This window comes from Trachemys scripta, chromosome 13, assembly GCF_013100865.1.
Source record: "Trachemys scripta elegans isolate TJP31775 chromosome 13, CAS_Tse_1.0, whole genome shotgun sequence".
Lineage (NCBI taxonomy): Eukaryota > Metazoa > Chordata > Testudines > Emydidae > Trachemys > Trachemys scripta.
Genome location: NC_048310.1, coordinates 20,170,768 through 20,191,131, shown reverse-complemented (window position 1 = coordinate 20,191,131; position 20,364 = coordinate 20,170,768). Strand labels below are relative to the sequence as shown.

The 20,364-nt window shown below is 39.9% G+C and overlaps 2 protein-coding genes across 11 annotated transcripts in view; one reads left to right on the top strand and one right to left on the bottom strand.

The window, feature by feature from the left end:
• Window positions 1–10,349, top strand: part of KCTD15 (potassium channel tetramerization domain containing 15) — a 57,095-nt gene extending 46,746 nt beyond the window's left edge. For all 10 annotated transcript variants that reach the window (XM_034788162.1, XM_034788170.1, XM_034788163.1 and 7 more), the window contains 2 exons: window positions 50–355; window positions 6,608–10,349. In XM_034788162.1, coding sequence (XP_034644053.1) covers window positions 50–355; window positions 6,608–6,763 — 462 coding nt within the window. In that variant the 3' untranslated portion in view covers window positions 6,764–10,349. The remainder of the gene's footprint in view (window positions 1–49; window positions 356–6,607) is intronic.
• A 90-nt stretch (window positions 10,350–10,439) lies between these two features.
• LOC117886407 (transcription initiation factor TFIID subunit 4-like) overlaps window positions 10,440–20,364 on the bottom strand; it is a 209,123-nt gene continuing 199,198 nt past the window's right edge. Inside the window, 1 exon segment of the mRNA XM_034788161.1 lies at window positions 10,440–12,121. Within this exon segment, the coding sequence (XP_034644052.1) occupies window positions 11,954–12,121 (168 nt within the window). The 3' untranslated portion in view covers window positions 10,440–11,953.

Sequence of the window (20,364 nt, the reverse complement as noted above, 5' to 3'; positions counted from 1 at the left end):
AGAGAACCATAAGCATTTCTTCTCTCTCCTTTTTTTTTTCTTTTTATAGGACTTTAATCTTTTATATGAAGAAGCAAAGTATTACCAGCTGCAGCCAATGATTAAGGAACTCGAGCGATGGAAACAAGAGAAAGAACAAAGGAAACATTTCCAGCCTTGTGATTGCCTGGTCGTAAGAGTGACTCCAGATCTTGGGGAAAGGATTGCACTGAGTGGGGAGAAAGCTTTAATAGAAGAGATCTTCCCCGAGACTGGGGATGTCATGTGCAACTCTGTAAATGCAGGTTGGAACCAAGACCCAACCCATGTTATTAGGTTTCCTTTGAATGGATACTGCCGGTTGAATTCAGTGCAGGTAATGACCTTTCAAGCAATGCTGTCTCATGTTGTAACTTTTTTTTATTTCATGTTCAGTTATATGCAGATTATTTGCTTCTGCTCAATTACCTATTTTTTGCCTGGTGCAATCACAGTCTTTCAGGTTTTCCTAAGTCTAAGCAGAAAAATAGATTTAGATTTTGTGTATGTTAGTGCCATGCTGGTCTCATAATAGTGTTATACTGATAAATGCTAATTTTTTCATCAATGTATAGCCCACAGCATTTTTTCCCTCCAAAGTGCCCCTGGGAAGAAAAAGAGAGTTCCAAAAACTACAAAAAAAAATCTCCATGCCATTTTATAGAAAATGCAACAATGTGTAAATGCATAATTTATGTCTCACTCATAATTAAATGATGGTGCCTGCGGGATGGACTTAAAAAAATTGATCTCTGCACTTTTTTTTTTTTCAAAAGGATGTTCTATAAAAATTGCCCAGAGTATTTTAAACAAAATGTATTTCATTTTCTACTCAGAGTTTTGACATTAGGATTAAAATTAAACATATGAAACAAAAAATGATAACTGGACTGATAGGCGGATGGAAGTAGGAATAAATACCGGGCTGGTCTTTAGGTAGTTGTCTTGGGGGCTATAACTGGTCTGTCACAGGGAATGACACATACAACTGTGGGCAAAGCTGCAGAAGTTGGTAGTAGTCCTTGTCCCGAGTGGAAAGAACAGTGCTGATTATGCTGTTAACACAGACATTAATTAGTCAAGGCAAAATAAAGTTCTCTTATTTTGGATGTATATCTTTAAAATATTTTGCAAGGAGGATGTCTGTCTTCGATTATTTTTAGTATGAGAAATGAAGCCTTCAACCTCTGAGTGACCAGTTCCAAAGTTATCAACATCTATAGCTGTTCCGTTAGCTAGACTGTGGGAAAGACTTTGAGGTCTGGGGCCATTTCCTAGTGGACACTCATTCAGAGAACAACTGGTACTCTAAGCAACCTAATCAGAAAGGCCAGCGGGCAGCCAGACTTTACAGAGCTCTAGTCTAGCCTCCTAGAGGTGGTCCCTTCATGTGAGAGGAGAGGCATATCAGTGGGGCAGCGTGAAAGAGCTTGTGCTGCCACCATTGTACCTGTTCCGTGACTAAGCAGAGGGTCAGTCTCCCAGGCTGCCAATCTAGAACATTTTCTGAGCACTAAATATGCTGAAAACATTCCGACATATAATAATATATGCAGATTTGCATTAATAATCTGTATTTTACATTAACAAGTTTCCTCTTTAATTAAAGTTGCTGTAACAACATTCCTTGATGCGTTCTGCATTAAACCTGTCTGAAAAACAGATCTATTGGCAAATTTTGGTTTCACACTAAACACTCCCAAACATTTCATTCAGCTCAGCTGATGAACTCAATGCCCTTGGCTAGTTTTGCACAGGTCCATGTCCATTTTCTATTTGAGTGAGGTTTTAAATTAGGTCGGGTCACATTCTGACCCAACAAAATGGAGTCCGCGGAGGTGGGTCAAAGGCAGGGCCATTTGCTGGTGACATGGCATTTTAACAAGCTTTCTGCACGACTGAGGAAGGGGGTGTCTGCAGTCTAGATAGGTCGGGTGAGTCAGTTTAAAGGTGTTAGTGCAACTGTTTTAGTGCACATTGTTTATGTGCTATGGTTAGGTGCATTAAAGAAATTGAAAAGAAATAAAAGAATGAAGGATCATGCTAGTCAATGCAAATCCAACAATGCACTGTAAACACAAACACTCAGGCGAGGTCCGAACGCATTTGTTTTGGTAGGTTAGTTGTGGAGAGTAGTGTCACATAGAAAAGCAAAAAGTAACTTGCTCATACTGCATGTTCTTTAATGGGGTGCTTGTTTTCAGCATTAGTTCATTCCAGTACCCCACATTCCTGGTTGACATACAGCATTTATTATTGAAACATTTATGAATTTTTTGGAACTTATACAAATTATTTCATGAAATGATGTTTCATATCAAGTTTCAGAGTAGCAGCCGTGTTAGTCTGTATCCGCAAAAAGAACAGGAGTACTTGTGGCACCTTAGAGACTAACAAATTTATTAGAGCATAAGCTTTCGTGGACTACAGCCCACTTCTTCGGATCCGAAGAAGTGGGCTGTAGTCCACGAAAGCTTATGCTCTAATAAATTTGTTAGTCTCTAAAGTGCCACAAGTACTCCTGTTCTTTTTTCATATCAAGGACTCGTATGAAACTGTACATATAAAACAAATAATGTTAGTGGATTATGGCCAAAAAAAATAGCAGCCCTCAATTTAAAATTCCCATTTGTAGCTGCATTTAGAGTATAAAGTTTTCCTATAATTTAAGTTATTTTTTTAATCTTCTGACAACAGGACTTAGAGAACTATATGAATATTCTTCAGAGAAAATGCTGTGAAAATTGTGAATGTTGAACATTTCAATACTTTATAATTAAGACCATATTTGTTAATATCACTCTGCAAAATTTAAATGAAATGCATTAAGGTATCATATTTCTGTTTGGAGACCTTCCCAACAAAATAACAGCTCATGTCTCTGTGTGTTTAGAGTGCCTGGCAGAGAGACTATATTAAATCCTAACATAATTGCACTATTTCATATTGATTATGGGAAATCGCAGCTGAGATTCATTTACTTTTTGGCATATTGTCTTTGGAGACTTAAAGGAAAGTAGCTCAGATTTTATTCTACAGATACGGTCATATATTTGCCATCTTACTTTTTATAGCAGTATAACATATACTTAGGGCCAAGTTTGCAAAATATGGCTTCCACTTATCCATGTGCAAGAGCACTCTCAGCCTCCTGTGTGCACTAGGAACTTCACACACAGCAACATGCACGCACAGATATTGTAGACCTGCAGCGGAGGTGGCATTCTGTAGATTTTGCTCATAGCATTAGGTATAACCTAATGCAAGATGTAGTTAAAATGGTACAATATTTAAAATCGCAGCATTGTTACAGGATTTGACCCATTTTGCTTCTTGCTCAGAAAATTGATGATACCTGCATTTTGAACACAAAGGTTACAGCCTGCAGTCTAGTCCTCCAAGCACACAGGTAGCACTTTGTTCTATGTGCAGTGTTTTAAAGATGTAATGTCTGTCTGGTTTGTGTGTTTTTATATAGCTGGCTCAGTAAAGAGCTAACATGCAGCTTGTCATACCTATGGACTAAGCCAACAGCTATCTCAGCACTAGGTTTGCATTATTAGCAAATGGATTTTTTTTAAAGTTTGTAGTAAAGATATTGACATCCATGCCAACACTGAGCTTTGACCTATCGATCCCACCTCTCTCGTTCCAGTTAAACAGAGACCCCTGTGTCATGCAGCACCTGCTGTAGGGGGGGGACTGATTCTTGTCTCCACCTTGCCTAGGCTAAGTCTATTAAAAAATAAATCCCAGCCTGTGGCTTTTCCTACAACTCCTCGATACCTTGATCAGCCTCCTGCTCAAGTTACTGGCTTCTCCCTTCTGTCTTAGAAGGGGCAATGCTGACAAAATAGTACTATGCCCTGCATCCCATTCTTGCCCTAGTCTGCTTGTATCCCAGCTCCCACCTCTCTTCATTTTTGAAGAAGGGGGGAGGACTTTCATTTTTTTTAATTATACTTTTACCTCAAATTCTCCCTCTTCCCTTTATCTGCTTGTCTGTTGTTTTCTTTTCAATTGCTGAGGTGGCTTTTCCTCCCTTCAGTTGTAATATTTTCTTACATACATAAACTCCATAAAAATCAGGGCAAAAGTCAGTGAGATCTGGCAGATGTAACTTTATTAGAACACAAATCACTTTGTCCCAGGGCCAGACGGAGCTCGCAGGGCAAGCTGATTCAGAGCAGACTGCATGACTCAGGCAAAGCTGTGCTAGAATGAGTGTTTCCTTTTCTTTGCCAGTCTTCGGAAGCTAGGCTAGTGAGCACAAGGTTTTAGTTGCCTTCCAAAAACTCAATTCTTCAAACTTCTGGTGGCTAATACTAGAGGCCTCAAAGGACGGCTCCCACAGATGAACCAGCATGGATCTACTACACTGAGTTCACACCATTGGCTACTCCGATTCAGTGTTCTGCCTCTGGAGAAAGCAAGCAAAAGAAGCAACATCCTCAAGAATGCCTGTCGTCATTAGCATGGTTATGTGCGTGGGGGCCAGGGCAGAAGTCTGGCATGAGATTCCTTTTTATTCCCCCTTAGCGATCACTTCATGCCTTAAAGCATGAGATTTGATGGCACGTATAGTATGCAGAACAAAAAAAAAAATCCATCTAATGTTGTCATTCATTACAAGGCTTAAAAAGGAATGGTTTCTCTTCTGTAGTGTAGATCCTATACAAACACCGTATGGGTTTTCTCCTCACCCAATAGTATAGACTAAAGTTATGCTTATTGCGTTGTTGGGACAAAATATCTAGTCAACTGAACAATTTTTAAAATAAGGCAACAGCATGGCCTGACAGTCCTGCTGGTAAATTATTCAATAGATCATTCCAGGACTTAGCTTTAACTAGCTAAATAATCAAGCTCAGTGGTCCCAAATGTCCTGGTTCTGTGACATGGTGATTTACATGATACCTATATTATGAGAGAGATCTTTATGTACTCTAAGAATAGTACAATCTGCTCACCCTTGGTGACATTTATAGGTAGCAAAATAGGCAGGAACAGTGTTTCCTGTCTGTAAAGTAAGTATTTTGTCAGTTCATTTAAACAAACTAACAACACTATCCTGACTTTTCAAAGTTATATACTAACATTAGCATTTCCTCTGTGGATCATTTCTATGGCACGTTACTGCATAGTACTTGGCCTAAAGAATATTCGTAGTGTAGCAGTGCAAAGATTTGGTTGGAAAAGTATTTGGATGCAGATTTCAAATATGGGTGTGCTGATTCCTTTTGCACTGTTATTCAGGAAATCTTATTGTGCACAGTGGGCTAAGTTATTCTTCCATTTACACCCGTGTTTCCCCACTGAACTCAGTGGGATGTAGCAGAGGACAGACTCTTGTTCTGCTCCTACGATGGCAGTACATAGGCATTGCCTGGCCTATTTGGGAGCCGCATGAGGAAACTGCCTTAAGTCCATTCTTCCAACACTGATATGGTCATTGCTGATGCCTAAAACAACTGCTGCTAAAGTACACTCTAGGCCCATATGAAAAAGAGCGTTCACTGGATGTTCCTATCTCAAGTAGTATTAATCAATCTCCAGCCCTTAGAGCTGCACTTCAGCCGGAAAAGAACAGTGAAGCCCCCTATGGCACTGGAGTGAACAATGAAAGTAAGCGACAGCAGTGTGGCAGACGATTGTGTGCAGTGTTACTGCCCTTGACTCAGTTTTGACCTCACCTAGAGCGAGTGAGCGAGGTTCTCTTTGATTGGTTTCAAACCCATGGCCGTTGAAGAAAAGCACATGAAACTAGCGTCCAGGCATACCTGCTGCTGAAAAGCCTGTGTGCACACCTAATATGTTGGAGAAATAGTTCATCAACAGTTCATCCATGTGCAAAAATGACCCCTGTCATCCAGCCAAGGGTGATCTGCAGCATTAAGTGCCAGTCATGCAAATTAAAGCTGCCTCTGGGCTGCTTTAACTCATGCATCCAAAATACCCCAAGTTTTCTTTAAAAGAAAAAAAATACGTGGAAAATATGATTAACCTGTTTGTTTGGGCCAATTTGTTTTCTTACCCACCTGTCTCTGGCCTCCCCATCCCATTCATGGTTTCTGAAAGCAGCACTAAATTCTAGGAAGAGGAGGAGGAGTCTGTGAGATTGATGCTAGAGAGCCTTGGGAGGTGTCACTCAAAAGATACCCATGATACATACTTGAGCTCAGGAAGGGCTCAAAATCTTTGCAGCCCTTTTTCTTGAGACTTTCCATATTAATAATGAATTATGGGCACTTGTTGTTATGACTTAAACCTAGTGTTATTTTCCTGTACAAGAGAGCATCAATATCACTGCAGTCCAGTATTTTACTATATAATGTACTGAACTGCTCTGTTGAGTGCTTATTTGTTTGATTAATTTTTGTTTTCAACCGAGGTTTGCTGTAAGCGAGACTTTAATCACAGTGTAGTCATTTAAGAATAAGTTATAAAATTATAGCTGTATAATATTCATTCTATGAGATCTGGAATGACCAAATGCATCATTCAGATCCACTGCTCCAGGATGCTTTTATCATATTCCCTAATGCCTAAAATTGGCTAAAATTAATCTGCACTCTTTTTCACATTGCAGGTGCTAGAAAGATTGTTTCAGAAGGGATTTAACGTGGCAGCTTCGTGTGGTGGAGGGGTAGATTCCTCCCAGTTCAGTGAATATGTGCTGTGCCGTGAAGACAGAAGACCACAACCCACCCCAACAATCAGAATAAAGCAAGAACCCCTGGACTAGAACCAACCCTTCCTCCTTTGTAACCATAGAAGTGTTTAATAGTCCCTTATGTGAAACACTAAGGATTTGCAAAACAGTATTAGCAAACAAATTGTGACTTTATGTTGCCAATTAGTGATATTCGAAAACTACCTGTCACATAGCCAGCCATGAAACACATTTGAAAAACCACCTGTTTGTTTTTCATGATGAACAACTGAGCATGCTCAGCGTACAAGGCTTTGTGGGAATGTACTTTCAACCGAACAGCTGTGATGTTGAAAAAGGCAAAGCTTCACAAAGTACTGACCCCTTGATTGGGCTTCTGCAGAAAGACCAATTAAAGCAATTTGAATATGTCAGCTGGAGAAACGACAGTTCTTTTGACAGCATCCCTTCCCTCCTCAGTGATATTCTAAGGCAATGAAACAGGGTCCACCAAAAGGAAGATGGTACCTTAAAAACTGCACTGAGTATCTTCCCTGTCTGAATGCCACACTTCTCTCATATCAGATGTGCTTTACACCTCCATATGTTATGTTACATTTCTGTGATTGTAACTCATTTGTGCTAGCAAATGGCTTATTTTTATAAAACATTTACAACTGAAATAACTGTGTACAGAATACAAAATCAGAGAAGGACCAATTCATAGTCATCTGGTGCTCAGTTTTAAACACAATTGAGGACTAGTTGTGGCTAATAGGTGCAAAAGTAGGCACTTTTTAGTAAGGCCATCTGACATCAAAATGGCATAGCACGGGCCCCAAATGTGGCGTTATAGTTCTTTTGAGATGCCAATTTTTTCTTGTTTCTCTCAGAGTTTCAGTGTTTTGCATCATCAGTGGAGTGGTGGTTCTGCCAAGCATTTGCCAAAGCATCTGCCGTTGCCCTTTGTTATTCTTTTACTAAACCTACTTAAATCCCATGTACCGGAGCAGGTGTTAAACATTTTGGACACCCCCTAGTCTCCATGGCTCGGGAATTTTTACAAAGAATGATAAAGCCCCATATTTCTCGCTGTCTGACAGGAGCAGGCCAGGTTTTGTTTATTTTTCCTTCTATTAATTTTGAAATACGATTAAAATACTGATTTTCTAGCTGCCCTGTATCTGTATTTTTTGCTTTAAAGAAGCCATTTGTCTGTAGGAGGTTACTGTTCCTTTAACAAATACAGTATCAACTCTTCTGACTTATGCAGCTTCCTTAACTCAGGAGACAGCACTGTGTTTGCAGGTGCAAGTATATAAATAGCATTCTGCTAAATCCTGTTTACTGCTGTTTAGCATGATTGGGTCCTCAATAACTAATTCATGTGTTAATCGCAATTTAGTTTCTCCCACAATAATTTATAGAATACTGTTGTAGATGCTGAATTTTAATTAAACTGTTTTTAGACGCGTAAGTACAGCTATATAGAACAAGGGACCGAGTATTAAATAGTCAGCAATATTTGACAATTCTGTTTCTCTAATGCCATCTGATTACTTGGGCACAAATTAGGACCTGGAGTTTAACACTCAATTTTTCAAAAGTGCCTAGTGATTTTGGGTGCCCATGCTGGAGACTGTACGTGGCTCTGATTTTTGGAAAATTCCCTCTGAAAAATCAGGCCTCTTCAAATTGCCCCAGATTGGGCACCCAAAATCACAAGTCATTCATGAAAATCTTAGCCTACTGGCCTGCTGCCTTAGCAGAACAGTTGTCGGTCATTTGGCCAAATCTGTCTAAAGATTTTTAAAGTTATTTTATGTCATGGTTTTATGCTTGTTTGACACACTAAATAAAATTGCTAGGTACTGCCATATTTGAAAAGATGGCACTACGTTACCTTTCTCTGTAAGATATCTGTAGAATTGTATATTATACATTTAATATTGTAAAAAAATTTAACGTATAATTGTCATGTATTTGTGTATACACATTTCTTATACAGAACTTCATGCCATAAACATTTCTGTAAAGTAAAAGATCAAAACTGCAGCAAGTAGAATGAACACTCACTTTATCCCCCACATTCTTCAAGAGAGGTAAGAAGCTTGGGCTGTATTTCCTTGGCCTTTGATTGAGTTCAGCTTATTGTAGCCATCTCTTCAAAAACAGTGTTTGTTTATTGATTCTATGGATTTAGTTCAACTTCTGTTCAAATTCTCCTTAAAGCATCAGTTTAGCTCCTAGCTTTTACCATGTATATTCCGGTTTTGTATTCATTTCCTGAACAGAGTGATTCAGAGAGAAATGGAGGCTGGACCCTTATGTGTCCGTGCATACTGTTTCATTTATTAACATTCAGCTAGGAGAGGAAAGTTCTTCTGTAGTTATGGTACATTCAGGCTTCAGGAGTATGGGCCAATCCTGCAGTCCTTACTCAGGCAAAACTGCTGAAATCAACAGGAGTTTTTGCTTGTGTCCTGGGTTGTATCAGTAGGAACTGATATTAAGCACCTCTTACAAGGGGGTGAGGACTGTCAACTCCAGTTGACGTAAAATGGAAGTTGAAGGGCCCTGTGCTTCTCTCAGGATCAAGCCCATAGGCAGAATGTTTTAGATTTATGTAGAGAGCCATTAAGTATTTGTGGTTTTGTTTGTCTGTTTTCTTCAGTTTGGTGTTCACCATATTTGTATAGCTCAATAAAGCAGCTACAGTACTGACAGCAATTTGGTAAGGTGGCATCATAAAAGATTCCAGGCTGCTCCAACTGAGTTAAATGTGAACTTGAGATGGAAAGTTTGAGCCATGACATCACAACATTAACTGCAAAACAGCATTGCAGCAAGCAAGACATATGGAAACAATCACTTCGTTAGGAGAAATATGCCCTTTTTTTTTAAAAGGAAAAGTTAAGCTAGGACATGTTCTTTTAGTTAGCGACTTCAGGTCACTGATTTAATGTTTATTACAGTTTCATTTGTATCTCTTTTACTTTTTTATATCCCCATATTCTAAAGTAGCAATATCAGCAAAAACTGATGTGAATTTTTACTTCTTTCCTAAACCATAGTAATACAGCTTGATTAAGAACATTGCTCAGTGTCATGTAAAACAGTTTTTAAAATATCATCACATCTCTAGTAAAACTGTGGTTTGCAGACAGCAAATGCTTTTAGTTTGAAGGCCGAAAAGTAAACATACCTTGTTTTTTAATCTAATTTCACTGAACAAAATTGGTTGGAATCTCTTTGCTGAGCACTGAAACTGTGGTTTTGAGAACTTCAGTCTTCTCTAGCACTTTTACATGTACTGTTCTGTGCCACTGTGCTCCCAAGTCTGACAGAAAAGTGAAAGGAAAATGTTATGTTGTGCTTATTGGGCAAATCTTTAAGAAAGCAAATGTTGTGTGCATTCACTGACTGTATTTAATAGCATCAAGGTTTGTTGACAGTTTTATTAGATGTTTGACAAAGAATAAGAATCAGCACAACAGAACATTAAATACTCAGTTTTAGTATTTCTTTGTGGGTATTGTTAATATTTTAATGCAAAATGTTTTTGAACAGTGCTTAAAAACTACAAGACAATGTGAAACTGAAATTAATGTTTGATAAATTAATACTGTATGTCACTCAAATGTGTTACTTTAGTAAATTGTTTTATTTCTTTACAAAATAAGTACAAATAAGAGGGAAGTATGTTTTCACACAAATTGGGGTATTTACGAGTATGTACAGAAATAATCAAAATAACATAATTCTAATAAACACAAGATCTTTATAAACAATATGTACACATTATCAGTACATTTAAAACATAATTTTACACTTCCTGGCCTTAAATACGTTATGAATAATCTTTTGGCTAAATAGCAGCAGTATAAATTTTGTTCTGCTTTTAACAAATCTTAAAATATAATTAAAATTTTTGTTTTTAAAACTATTGGACAGATAGTTCTATTTGTGCTTTCAGTATTGTTTCCCATCCAAAAAAAAAATACTGCCTCAAAAAAGTGGCAAGTATAAACGTGGTAAAATTTGAAAATATAAATAAACAAATGCCTCCCTTCCGTAGTTACTGAAAATACTGTGGTGTCTGGTGTGTCCACCTGCTTCCTGAATGCCGCATCCAAAGCCTATTAAGAAGACACCCCTTGGCTTTGGTAACTTATGCTCTAGTCCAGCAAAGCATTTAAGCATGTGTGTATACTTACACCTATCACATGCTGAAAGTTTCACATGTTTAAGTGATTTTCTGGATCAGGGTCTCAAGGTCTGATCATGCAAGGCAAGGTCAACTCCCAGTGACTTCTGTGATGACACTGATGACCTTGCAGGATTGGACCCTGAGGACTTAATACTGCTCCCACTGACTCCAATGAGAGCAGGACTGGCCCCTCTATAACACAACTGTTTTTGACCGTGACTTTAAAAATCGGGGTAGAATACTCTAAAATCTTTACTCTCTCATTTTTAAAACCACGATTAGACCATACTCTTCACAATAAATAAAGATTTTTTTAAAATAAAAAACCAACTCAGATTCATGTTACTAACCAGCTGCTACAAATGTGCAAAAGGTTGAGCAGATTTAGAAAACAACTGGAAGCTATTCAAGGTAACTCAGCTGGGACCTGAATGCACAGATTTCATACACTTAGGAATTGGCTCAGCAAATGAGTAGTAAAAGCAAAAATCATAAATATATAAAATTTGTGGGACTGTAGGATGGCTACTCTTTCAGCTGTGCAAAAAATTGCAATTATAACTAATCTAAAATGATAATAGGCATCACTGTGGTTAGTCAATGAAAATAGTGCTAGTAAAAGTTAAGGAAACAGAGAAAAGGTAGCACTGTAATTGAACATACTGCTAATAAAACAAATACCATCCTTAGGGCCCGATCCTACAAACCCTTCTTCCAAGTTGCCCAGTGTCATCAATGGGATGACTCGTGTAAGCATTTGCAATGCGGCTCTGAATTTGTGTAAACTCCCTCTCATCTACTCAGGTTAGCCTCATCTAAAAATGGCCAAACGCCATAAAACTTTAAGCATACATCGTATCCATGGATTTAACCTCTTTAAAAACCTTTTGCACATTTTCATTTCTTTCTTTCTTTCTTTTTATGTAAGGGGGATTTATTGCATGTGTCTGACAACTTTGCAAAAACAAACTACTGGAACATTGACATCTGAAAAAAATAGAAGGCACATTCAAATTACAGATTTTCAATGCAGGTTGAGCTTCTCCATGAGAAAACCAGTACAATTCTTGGCTTTATTTAAGCAAAGCTCTGTAGAGCAGGAGAGAATGGCTAGTTTCTCTTTCCTGCTCCATGTAAAAGATGAAGTCCCTGAGGTTTACTCGAGTTATTTTCTGTCGTGCATACTGTCTAGATGAAGGAGCCCCAAAACCAGCCTGACTTCCACTGGTCATGCCCAAAACCTGTAAGAGAAATAAATACCATGAACGTTCTACAGCAAAACCAAGATTCTTTTCACTTTCAGGTTATATGAATTTAACGTTGGATTTTTTTTTTAGTGTCCTAAATTGATAACTATGAGCCTAACCCTTACATGTGCCAGAAACTTTACGGCTGTGAGTAAAGCTATCCAAATGCACTCATGTTTATGAGACTGGGCCCTCCCTGTTTATGCAAAACACAAATTCATCTCTAGTTAACTCCATTTAAGTCTGTCAAGTACACAAGAGAAATACTTAACTCATTAAATGTCAAAAGTCTTTCTCGAAGCTAGCTTAGCAGCTTTAGGTCATCATAGAGGGCTGGTGTGCAAGTCTGAACCATCTTCCCGGTTCTTTGTACCCAGGACTGGAAGAATGTGCTGGATGTATATCAACATGTGGCTAATGCGATTACTCTAGTAGCGGACTGGATGGGCAGTTGAGTCTGGACTAGACTCTGATACTCTCCTCTGGGCTGCACCAACACAGGCCCAAGGTAATGAGAGACTGAAGCAATTTTGCTACAGGGCACAATCAATCCTCAGCTGGTAGACGGACAAAATTAAACAGGTGAAAAACCTGGCATGAGAGGAAGCCTCCGGCAGTATGAGGTAGTGCAGACAAGCATTGGTAAAAACATTTTCGAAGCCAAGTTAAATAGTTTCTGCACCTAACTAGTCCAGGGCTAGCTGGCCCTCTGTGCAGAGATGAGTTTCATTCACTATACCAGCCCCAATTACTGATCTTAAAACCAGAGTACTAAATTCTCAAGATCTAAGAACTAAGTCTACAATTTATAGCCCCTTTAGAATGTTGTTGGTTCTAGAATGGAAAGCCTGCTACACCGGAACATCGAGGATTTTTCCATTTAGGAGACCACTGTTGGTTTGTACAACTTTTCATTGCTTCCAGGTGATTTTTAACAAAGAAAAATATTAAATAACTTAGAAAATAAGGATTTGAAATATCTAAAATATTTTGAAAAACTTCTAGAATGTTTTTGAAGAGTTCTAGACGGTTTCGAAACTCAAAACTTACCAGGATTCATCCATTCTTCAAAATGCTCTCAGGGTTTTTTTTTTTTTTTTTAGAAAATAAAAAGTTTAATATTCAAGGATCTTTATTGTAGCACATTATAAAACATTTACTTATATGCAACTCTAGTCCTGAAGAGGAAGAATACAGTACATTCTGAATAGGGCACAGAGTGGCTGATTTCTTCATTGCCTTTCTCTTCACTTGCCTTGAGAGAGAGAGAGACTCACTTTCATGACTATACTGCTCATGAGTTATTTCTCCTCTGTCGAGTTATTAAAGGTCCCCAACCTTTTTGTGGCCAGTAGCACATTCATGTTTTCAGAAGTGTGTGGCAGGTGCCAACAATTTTTCAATTTTTAATGTATTTGTACATTAAATAATATGAAAAATATCATATTTAATGTTACATAATATATGAATCCAGAGAGAAGAGGGAAGCCGTGAGGACGGAAAACACCCGCACCCGCAGCCCCAGAGTACTCTGTCCTCAGCAGGCGCGGGGCCCCAGCTTCTCTCCCCTGCTGGGCACTAGGCGGGCCCCGCGCCTACCGGGGACCGAGAACACCAGTGCCTGCAGCCCCGAAGTTCTCTGTCCCCGGAGTTCTCTGTCCCCGGCAGGCGCGGGTCCGCAGCTTCTCTCCAGATTAAGCCGCGGCCACGCGCCTGCCTGGGACCGAGAACACCGGCGCCTGCAGCCCTGGAGTTATCTGTCCCCGGCAGGCGCGGGGCCGCGGCTTCTCTCCCCTGCTGGGCACTAGGCGGGCCCCGTGCCTGCCAAGAAGAGAGAACACCACGCCCGCAGCCTGAGTTCTCTGTCCCCATCAGGTGTGGGGCCACGGCTTCTCTCCCCTGCTGGGTTGTTCATCCACATTGAAGGCCGAGGGTCTCGCCAATGGACAGCCCATTACTCTAGCTATTTCAAGTCACACTTTGCACTGTGACCAGCATCACCAGGGCCAGCTCTAGGCACCAGCAAACCAAGCACATGCTTGGGGCAGCACAATTTCAGGGGCGGCATTCCGGACAATTTTTTTTTTTCCTTCGGCAGTTGCGATCCCAGAGGTTTTTTTGGCTTGGGGTGGCAAAAACCCTAGAGCCGGCCCTGAACATCACGTGAGCATCTATTTTTACTGTACCACATATGTGACAGCAATATCCACGTGATAAATTGCAGAACTATATGAAGAAGTGCATGTATCATGCACCTTCTGATGGCCTCTCATCTGCACTCTGATCACTCAGCTGTTTCTGCCAGTGCCATTGTCATTATTCCAAAACTCCAAAAAGCCAACTTTTTTTTTCTAAGTAACCTGACTCAGACATGTTTTCCTCCTTTCACTCCAAATGTTGAACCTCCTTTCCGCTCCTACAAATTACACTGGCCTGATGTCCAGCAAAGTTAATGCTGGACCCGTGACAGACTTATTTCTGAGGAAATGAAACTATTCCAAACTCATGCTGATAATACTTCTATACTATCATAGCATGTCCGTTTAGACACATATTGCAACTGTAAAGTATTAATAGAATGAAACAATCTCATTTTCTCATTTCTTCATAGAAAGCTTGCTTTCAAAAAAAAAAAAAAAAAAAAAAACCAGGCAAATTCTGTTATTTTTTAATAGTCTGAAAACCACTGTAGCAAATAAGTACTACGTGTTCACTGGCCAAAGTGGCTGGAATGAAGATGAAATAAATCACCCTTGTTACATTTATTTTCTGAAATACTTAATTTTTTGTTGGAAAGATCATAATTTTTTTTATAGCTGGTAGAGTAAAAGTGACATTTGTAACCTGAAAGTCAGGTTTGTGTTTTCATAACAGCCCCAGTATTGTAAGACACTCAGCTATCCAATACTATTTTGTGATCTGGTTATACAATGCGGATTTTTATGAACAATTTTAGAACAAAGAGTGCATTTAAATCGACAGCACACAAACCTGTCAATGTAATCCCTAATTTAGAATGACACCAATTTCTGTTTGGTATCGCACTGTACTTAAAATCATTCTGCAATGCTCCGTATGGCAAAAACATACACTATTAATTGCCACAGATTTTTAAAATTATTTACAAGAATGCAAACACAGTTAAAACTAATTGTCGAGCATAGTAGGATTGAAGTAATGCATATCTGACCAAAAAAAACCCAACACATTTTTATCAGTGTGATAGATTTTTTCATTAATAAGCTCTATGTTGCCTGTATCCATAGCAACTAATAAAGGAGTCACAAAGATAAAAGCTCTAATAAAAAACAAATGGCTAGAAATTGTTTACAACCTTTATTTCATAGCTCACCACATTCAAGCTATCACAGAATCATGCCCACTTCAATTTATATATCATGACTATTCTTTGTAAAGCAATGAACTACTGTTTTTAATGCAAGAGGGGCCTTTAGAAGGCAGGATTTAGACCAGGAAAATATTTACATTTCAGTTTGTTCTGCCCCTTCATTTAGAAGGGACATACAGAAATTGGCTATGGGCAACTTCATTTCTCTATCCCCTATTCCATTTTCTGCTGTCCAGCCTTGCTGCTCCATCCCACACTGGGTGTGTGTTATATTCACTTTTCAGGTTGCAAATCTCAGAGAAGAAGAAGACAGTATAGAGCAGTTGGCTTCTCCTCTGTTAGGCTCCACCCATGTTCTTTGTGCTTTGCCCATGAATTGAGTACCTTCGTTTTGCAGTGGTGCACAGAGTAGAATAGGAAAGAGGCTCAGGAAGTCAAATACAGAAGCAAGCATTCAAAACATGGTACCATGTTCTCTGCAGAGACTAGCTCACTGAAGTCAATAGGAATCTCTCTCTAGAGTTCCATGTCCTTTTGCTCAGACCCCAGCAGTACAGCAGGGCAGATGGCTGTGTGTATATCTAGGTTTTTAATTATACTGTTGGATTGCCAAACTGTCTGAGACAGTGAGATTTGAACCTATGATCTAAAAGAGAGAAATGGCAGAAAAGGGTAACTCTGGTACTTTGGCCTGTTTAAGGGCACATTTGCGGCATTTTAAACTCATTTCCCATGTAATGCAGCATTTGGGACATATTTCTCAGTTTGTCTGCTGCATTTATGATTGTCTCCTATACAAAAACACATTTCAGGAAAAGTAGAACAAAAATGATGGAAATAAAATACTGTTCAAAGCTACCCTAGACCACCAGATAAGCACAAAACATGTTCCAGAGAAACACACACTCAATGTGGATGTGACAGAATGTACCAAAACAGACAATTTTTCATTGACATTAATCCAAAACGACACCTACTATCACTGAGACAGAGAGTCAAAATACGCATTAAATTACAGTAACATCACCAGATGGACATTAAAAATAGGCTTAACTGCTCACAAAAAGTATGCTACTACCTTTAGCAAGCAGAATTGCCTAATTTACACATGTAACAAAGGATGTATTTTAAGTTATATAATAGAGGTTGCAATAGTTAGCCAATTAAAAAGTTACACATTTCCTCAAATCTGAAAAAAAAAATTCAAGTTTTAAAAACGTTAAAGAACTGTGGAGCTATGCGGTGAGATTCTAGCTGGGAAATACAAAGACAAGGGCAAGTGCAGACGACTGCATTGAATATTTTATCCATCCCTCCTTTACCAGAAAACAACTCAGTCTTGACATCTCTCCTTTGAACACAATCTTGAACTGAGGCTATTGCGTCTCTGTGACCCAGAGAAACAAGGCAATAACGATAAAACAGATCTAGTAGTTTTCTTCCCAGGCTACATGGCCGGTCCTTGTGGCAGACTAACACTTCAAGCCAAGGTCCAGAAGTGGGAATCATGAAGTAACGCTTCAAAATAAAGCCAAGACACAGATGCCTGTGGCTCCTGGGGTTCCTAGTTGTCATGTCTGGGTAGGAGAGGGGCAAGGATGGTTGAGGTTCAGACTTGTATATTTTGACACAGGAATGTAGCTTCAAAAGCAACAGAGCCTGGGTGGGGTGTATTGGAGGGGAGATGTTTGATAGAGGGGGAAGTGAATGAGGTGAAGATACAGGGAGTCTTGTCTCTCCAATTTCAATTAACTCAACTGAGAGATGGGGAAGAGGCATGTCTTATCTGGCTTTAAGAGTGAGAGGCCTTTGTGATCAGAGGGTAATCTTTGGGATAAAATTTAGATAGTTGAAAGAGTGCACTGGAACAGAGTAGAGCTATGCGGCAGAGGCACAATGCAAAAGAATGAGCATGTTAGAGTACTGGGGGAAGTCACTGGAGAAACTGATTAGAGTTATATCAGCCCCATAACTGATGGCAGATCATTTGTAAATAAAGTCTGCAATTTAGGGGGTCTTGTTAAATCCTGCAACCAGATACAGTTATGGCAAAGAGGGTACTTCTCCATCTCCCCCATGTAAGATGAATGCAGCCATTTGCTTTGGATGTAGACCTTGCCACACTTCCTCATACCTTTGTCAACCCAAGATTTGATGACTCCACTTGAGACTCCACCTTGGGACATTTGGGAAGGTGATCTTTGCCCAGAGCGTAGCATAGTAACCAAAGTCTGAATTTGGAGGTCATAAAGGGACAGGTAAGTCTTCATGTAAAACAAATGTTGTTACAGGAGCACTGTCACAAGGCAGGACTTCCAGGGCCGGCTTTAGGCCGATTCCCCGGAATCGGGCCCTGCGCCTAAAAGCCGAGTGAAGGACCCCCCGCCGCCGAAGTGCCGCCAAAGACCCGGACTGCCGCCGGGTATTCGAATCAGGCCCCGCAGGTCCTAAAGCCGGCTCTGAGGATTTCGCCCCAGCTTACTAAGGACTCGATGCCATGCGCACCATCTCTATGTAGTTTTATTGTCCAACTTAGGTCAAATCAACACAAACACAATTGCTCAATTCATGCTCGGTGACTGCCAGGGGTTTTTCCCCCTTTAGTTCTCAGGTTCATTCTGCAGCCCGTCCAAGGGACTCTTTCTGTCCTGCTGCTCCTGCTTCCCTGCCTCCCCTCTAGGGGACTCTGGCAGTCCTAGCTCTCCAGGAATTGCTGCTCCCAGGGAGGAGGCAGTGAAAGCCTCATGCCCACCTCTTTCCTAACTGGCCCTCAGTCTGAATCACTGAGGTGCCCCTGTTCCCCCATCTGGGTCTCTATGTAACCCAGGTGCCCTCTTTTAAAGCTCAACTGGGGTCAGCTGACCAGTCACAGGTGCACTGGTCCTCTTAAAGGGACAGTGTCATCTTACGACAAGTACCCTCAACACAAAAGAGAGGGAGCTGCTGGCAAAAGCTTTTCCCAGAGGGCCCCTTGACTCTGGAACATAGTCCTAACACCTTGCTCTGCCAGAGCCTGGGTATGTTAGGCTCTTCTTTCTTTGGGGCATTTGAGGAGGGGATGAGATCAGGGTAGAATGGAGGGGCTTGCTAAGTGTAGTGTAGCAGAGTGGGAATGAACTAGGATTATGTGGTTCTCCATGGATTTTAGCAGTTCAATGCATTTATTGATTATTGTTTTGTTTCAATATTAGGAGTCCCAAAGCCTGGGGAAGGAAATTGTAGTTGTATGCTTGAAAAAATCTAAGTAAAGAAAGATTTAGCAAGGTAAAGTGGACATATACGTACTGAGCTAGAGAATGCAGGGAAGAATAGAGAAGTACAGAACTGTTGTGGCTTAGAGGCTACCGCAGGGAATTGGGAGTCAGGAGACCTAGATTCAAGTGCTCAATCTGCCACTGGGTTACTGGTGACCTTGGGAAAGTAAAAAACAAACCCCCTCCTTTTTGCCTCAGTTTCCCCATCTGTAAAACTAGAATACCACCTTTGTGATTTTAGATCTGTGACTGAAAGGGGCTTTACAAATGCAAAGTAATTATTGTTTATAATTAGCTGTCCCACATAATTTAGGGCTCAAATCAGCTCCCAATGAAGTTAATAGGAGTGGTTTCATTGATTCCAATGGGAGATGACTCAAGCTCTTAATTAGCATAACTAAAAGGTGTAGTGATATGTAAAAAAACGACCTTTTAACAGCACCTCATAGATTAGCAGTACTGTATGAAACAATTAAATTGTGGCCAAACTCAACCCTACAGAAAGTCTTTATATGCATGATGTAGGGTCCTTACAAAAGATTTGTTTTCTAATACTATTCCTCACCAAAAGTCATCATTTAGCCTTTCAAATCAACAGCACTTATAAAATGGATTAAAGTTCATTATTTCCTTAGGAAGCCAGTGATTTTCATTTGCAAACATTTTTGGCTCATACTAGTTCAGTGTAACTGCTCCTAACTACTTGGTTCTGGCACGCGCTTGCTTGTTACACCTTCTTTGATGCAAATACATCTCATTTCCTCTGGGCATATAAACACACACCTCACCCTGCAGTCAAACATCAGAAAAACTGATTTGCACGAGTATTTACAAGCGCCTTAAATACCAACACAATTGCAACATTTCACAGACAGCGTGCAGTAATTTTTAATGTCACGAAATAATGAGGAAGGTTAAGTAGACTGAGCCATGATGTTTAGAAAATTCTCTCATTAAATGTGATCCTTTCAATGGATATGATTCAGACAGAGAAAAAACTGGGCGGCCATTACAAGAAGAAAGCTTTCTGATGTTTCCTTGCCTTAATATATAGCTTTGTTTAACACAATATAGTACCATAATACAATGGAAACAGTCAGCTTTATAAAACTACTTCACCTCAAAAACTTCCAACTGGAAGAGACTGGCATTCACTACCAATTTGTCCACCTATCCTTTCTTGTAAGAGAGCATTACCCACAAAAACACAACCTGATCTCTGGCAGAAATTGGTTATGCAACACTATTTCTAAAACAGAGAGTAACAACCTTGGGAGGAGATCAGTGCATCAGTCTAGCTTTGCCTACTGAAGGGGATTAGCTCAGGACGCTCAACTGCCTGAGCACCAATATGTCATTCTCACAGAAGTATGGGTCCATTTGAAAAGTTTCAGTTCCCTAAATCAATTTATCCACACGGTCCCATGCATAATTACGGTGGGCAAGAGATACTGAAGTTCTGCCCACACAGTGATTTATCTTTGGGTTGTGCAAAGAAAGCGGCTTTGTGACGGCTGCCATTCATTAATGAGAGAGACAAGGTGGTTGAGGTAATATCTTTTATTGGACCAACTTCTGTTGGTGAGAGAGACAAGCTTTTGAGCCGACACAGAGCTCTTCAGGACTGGCTTGTC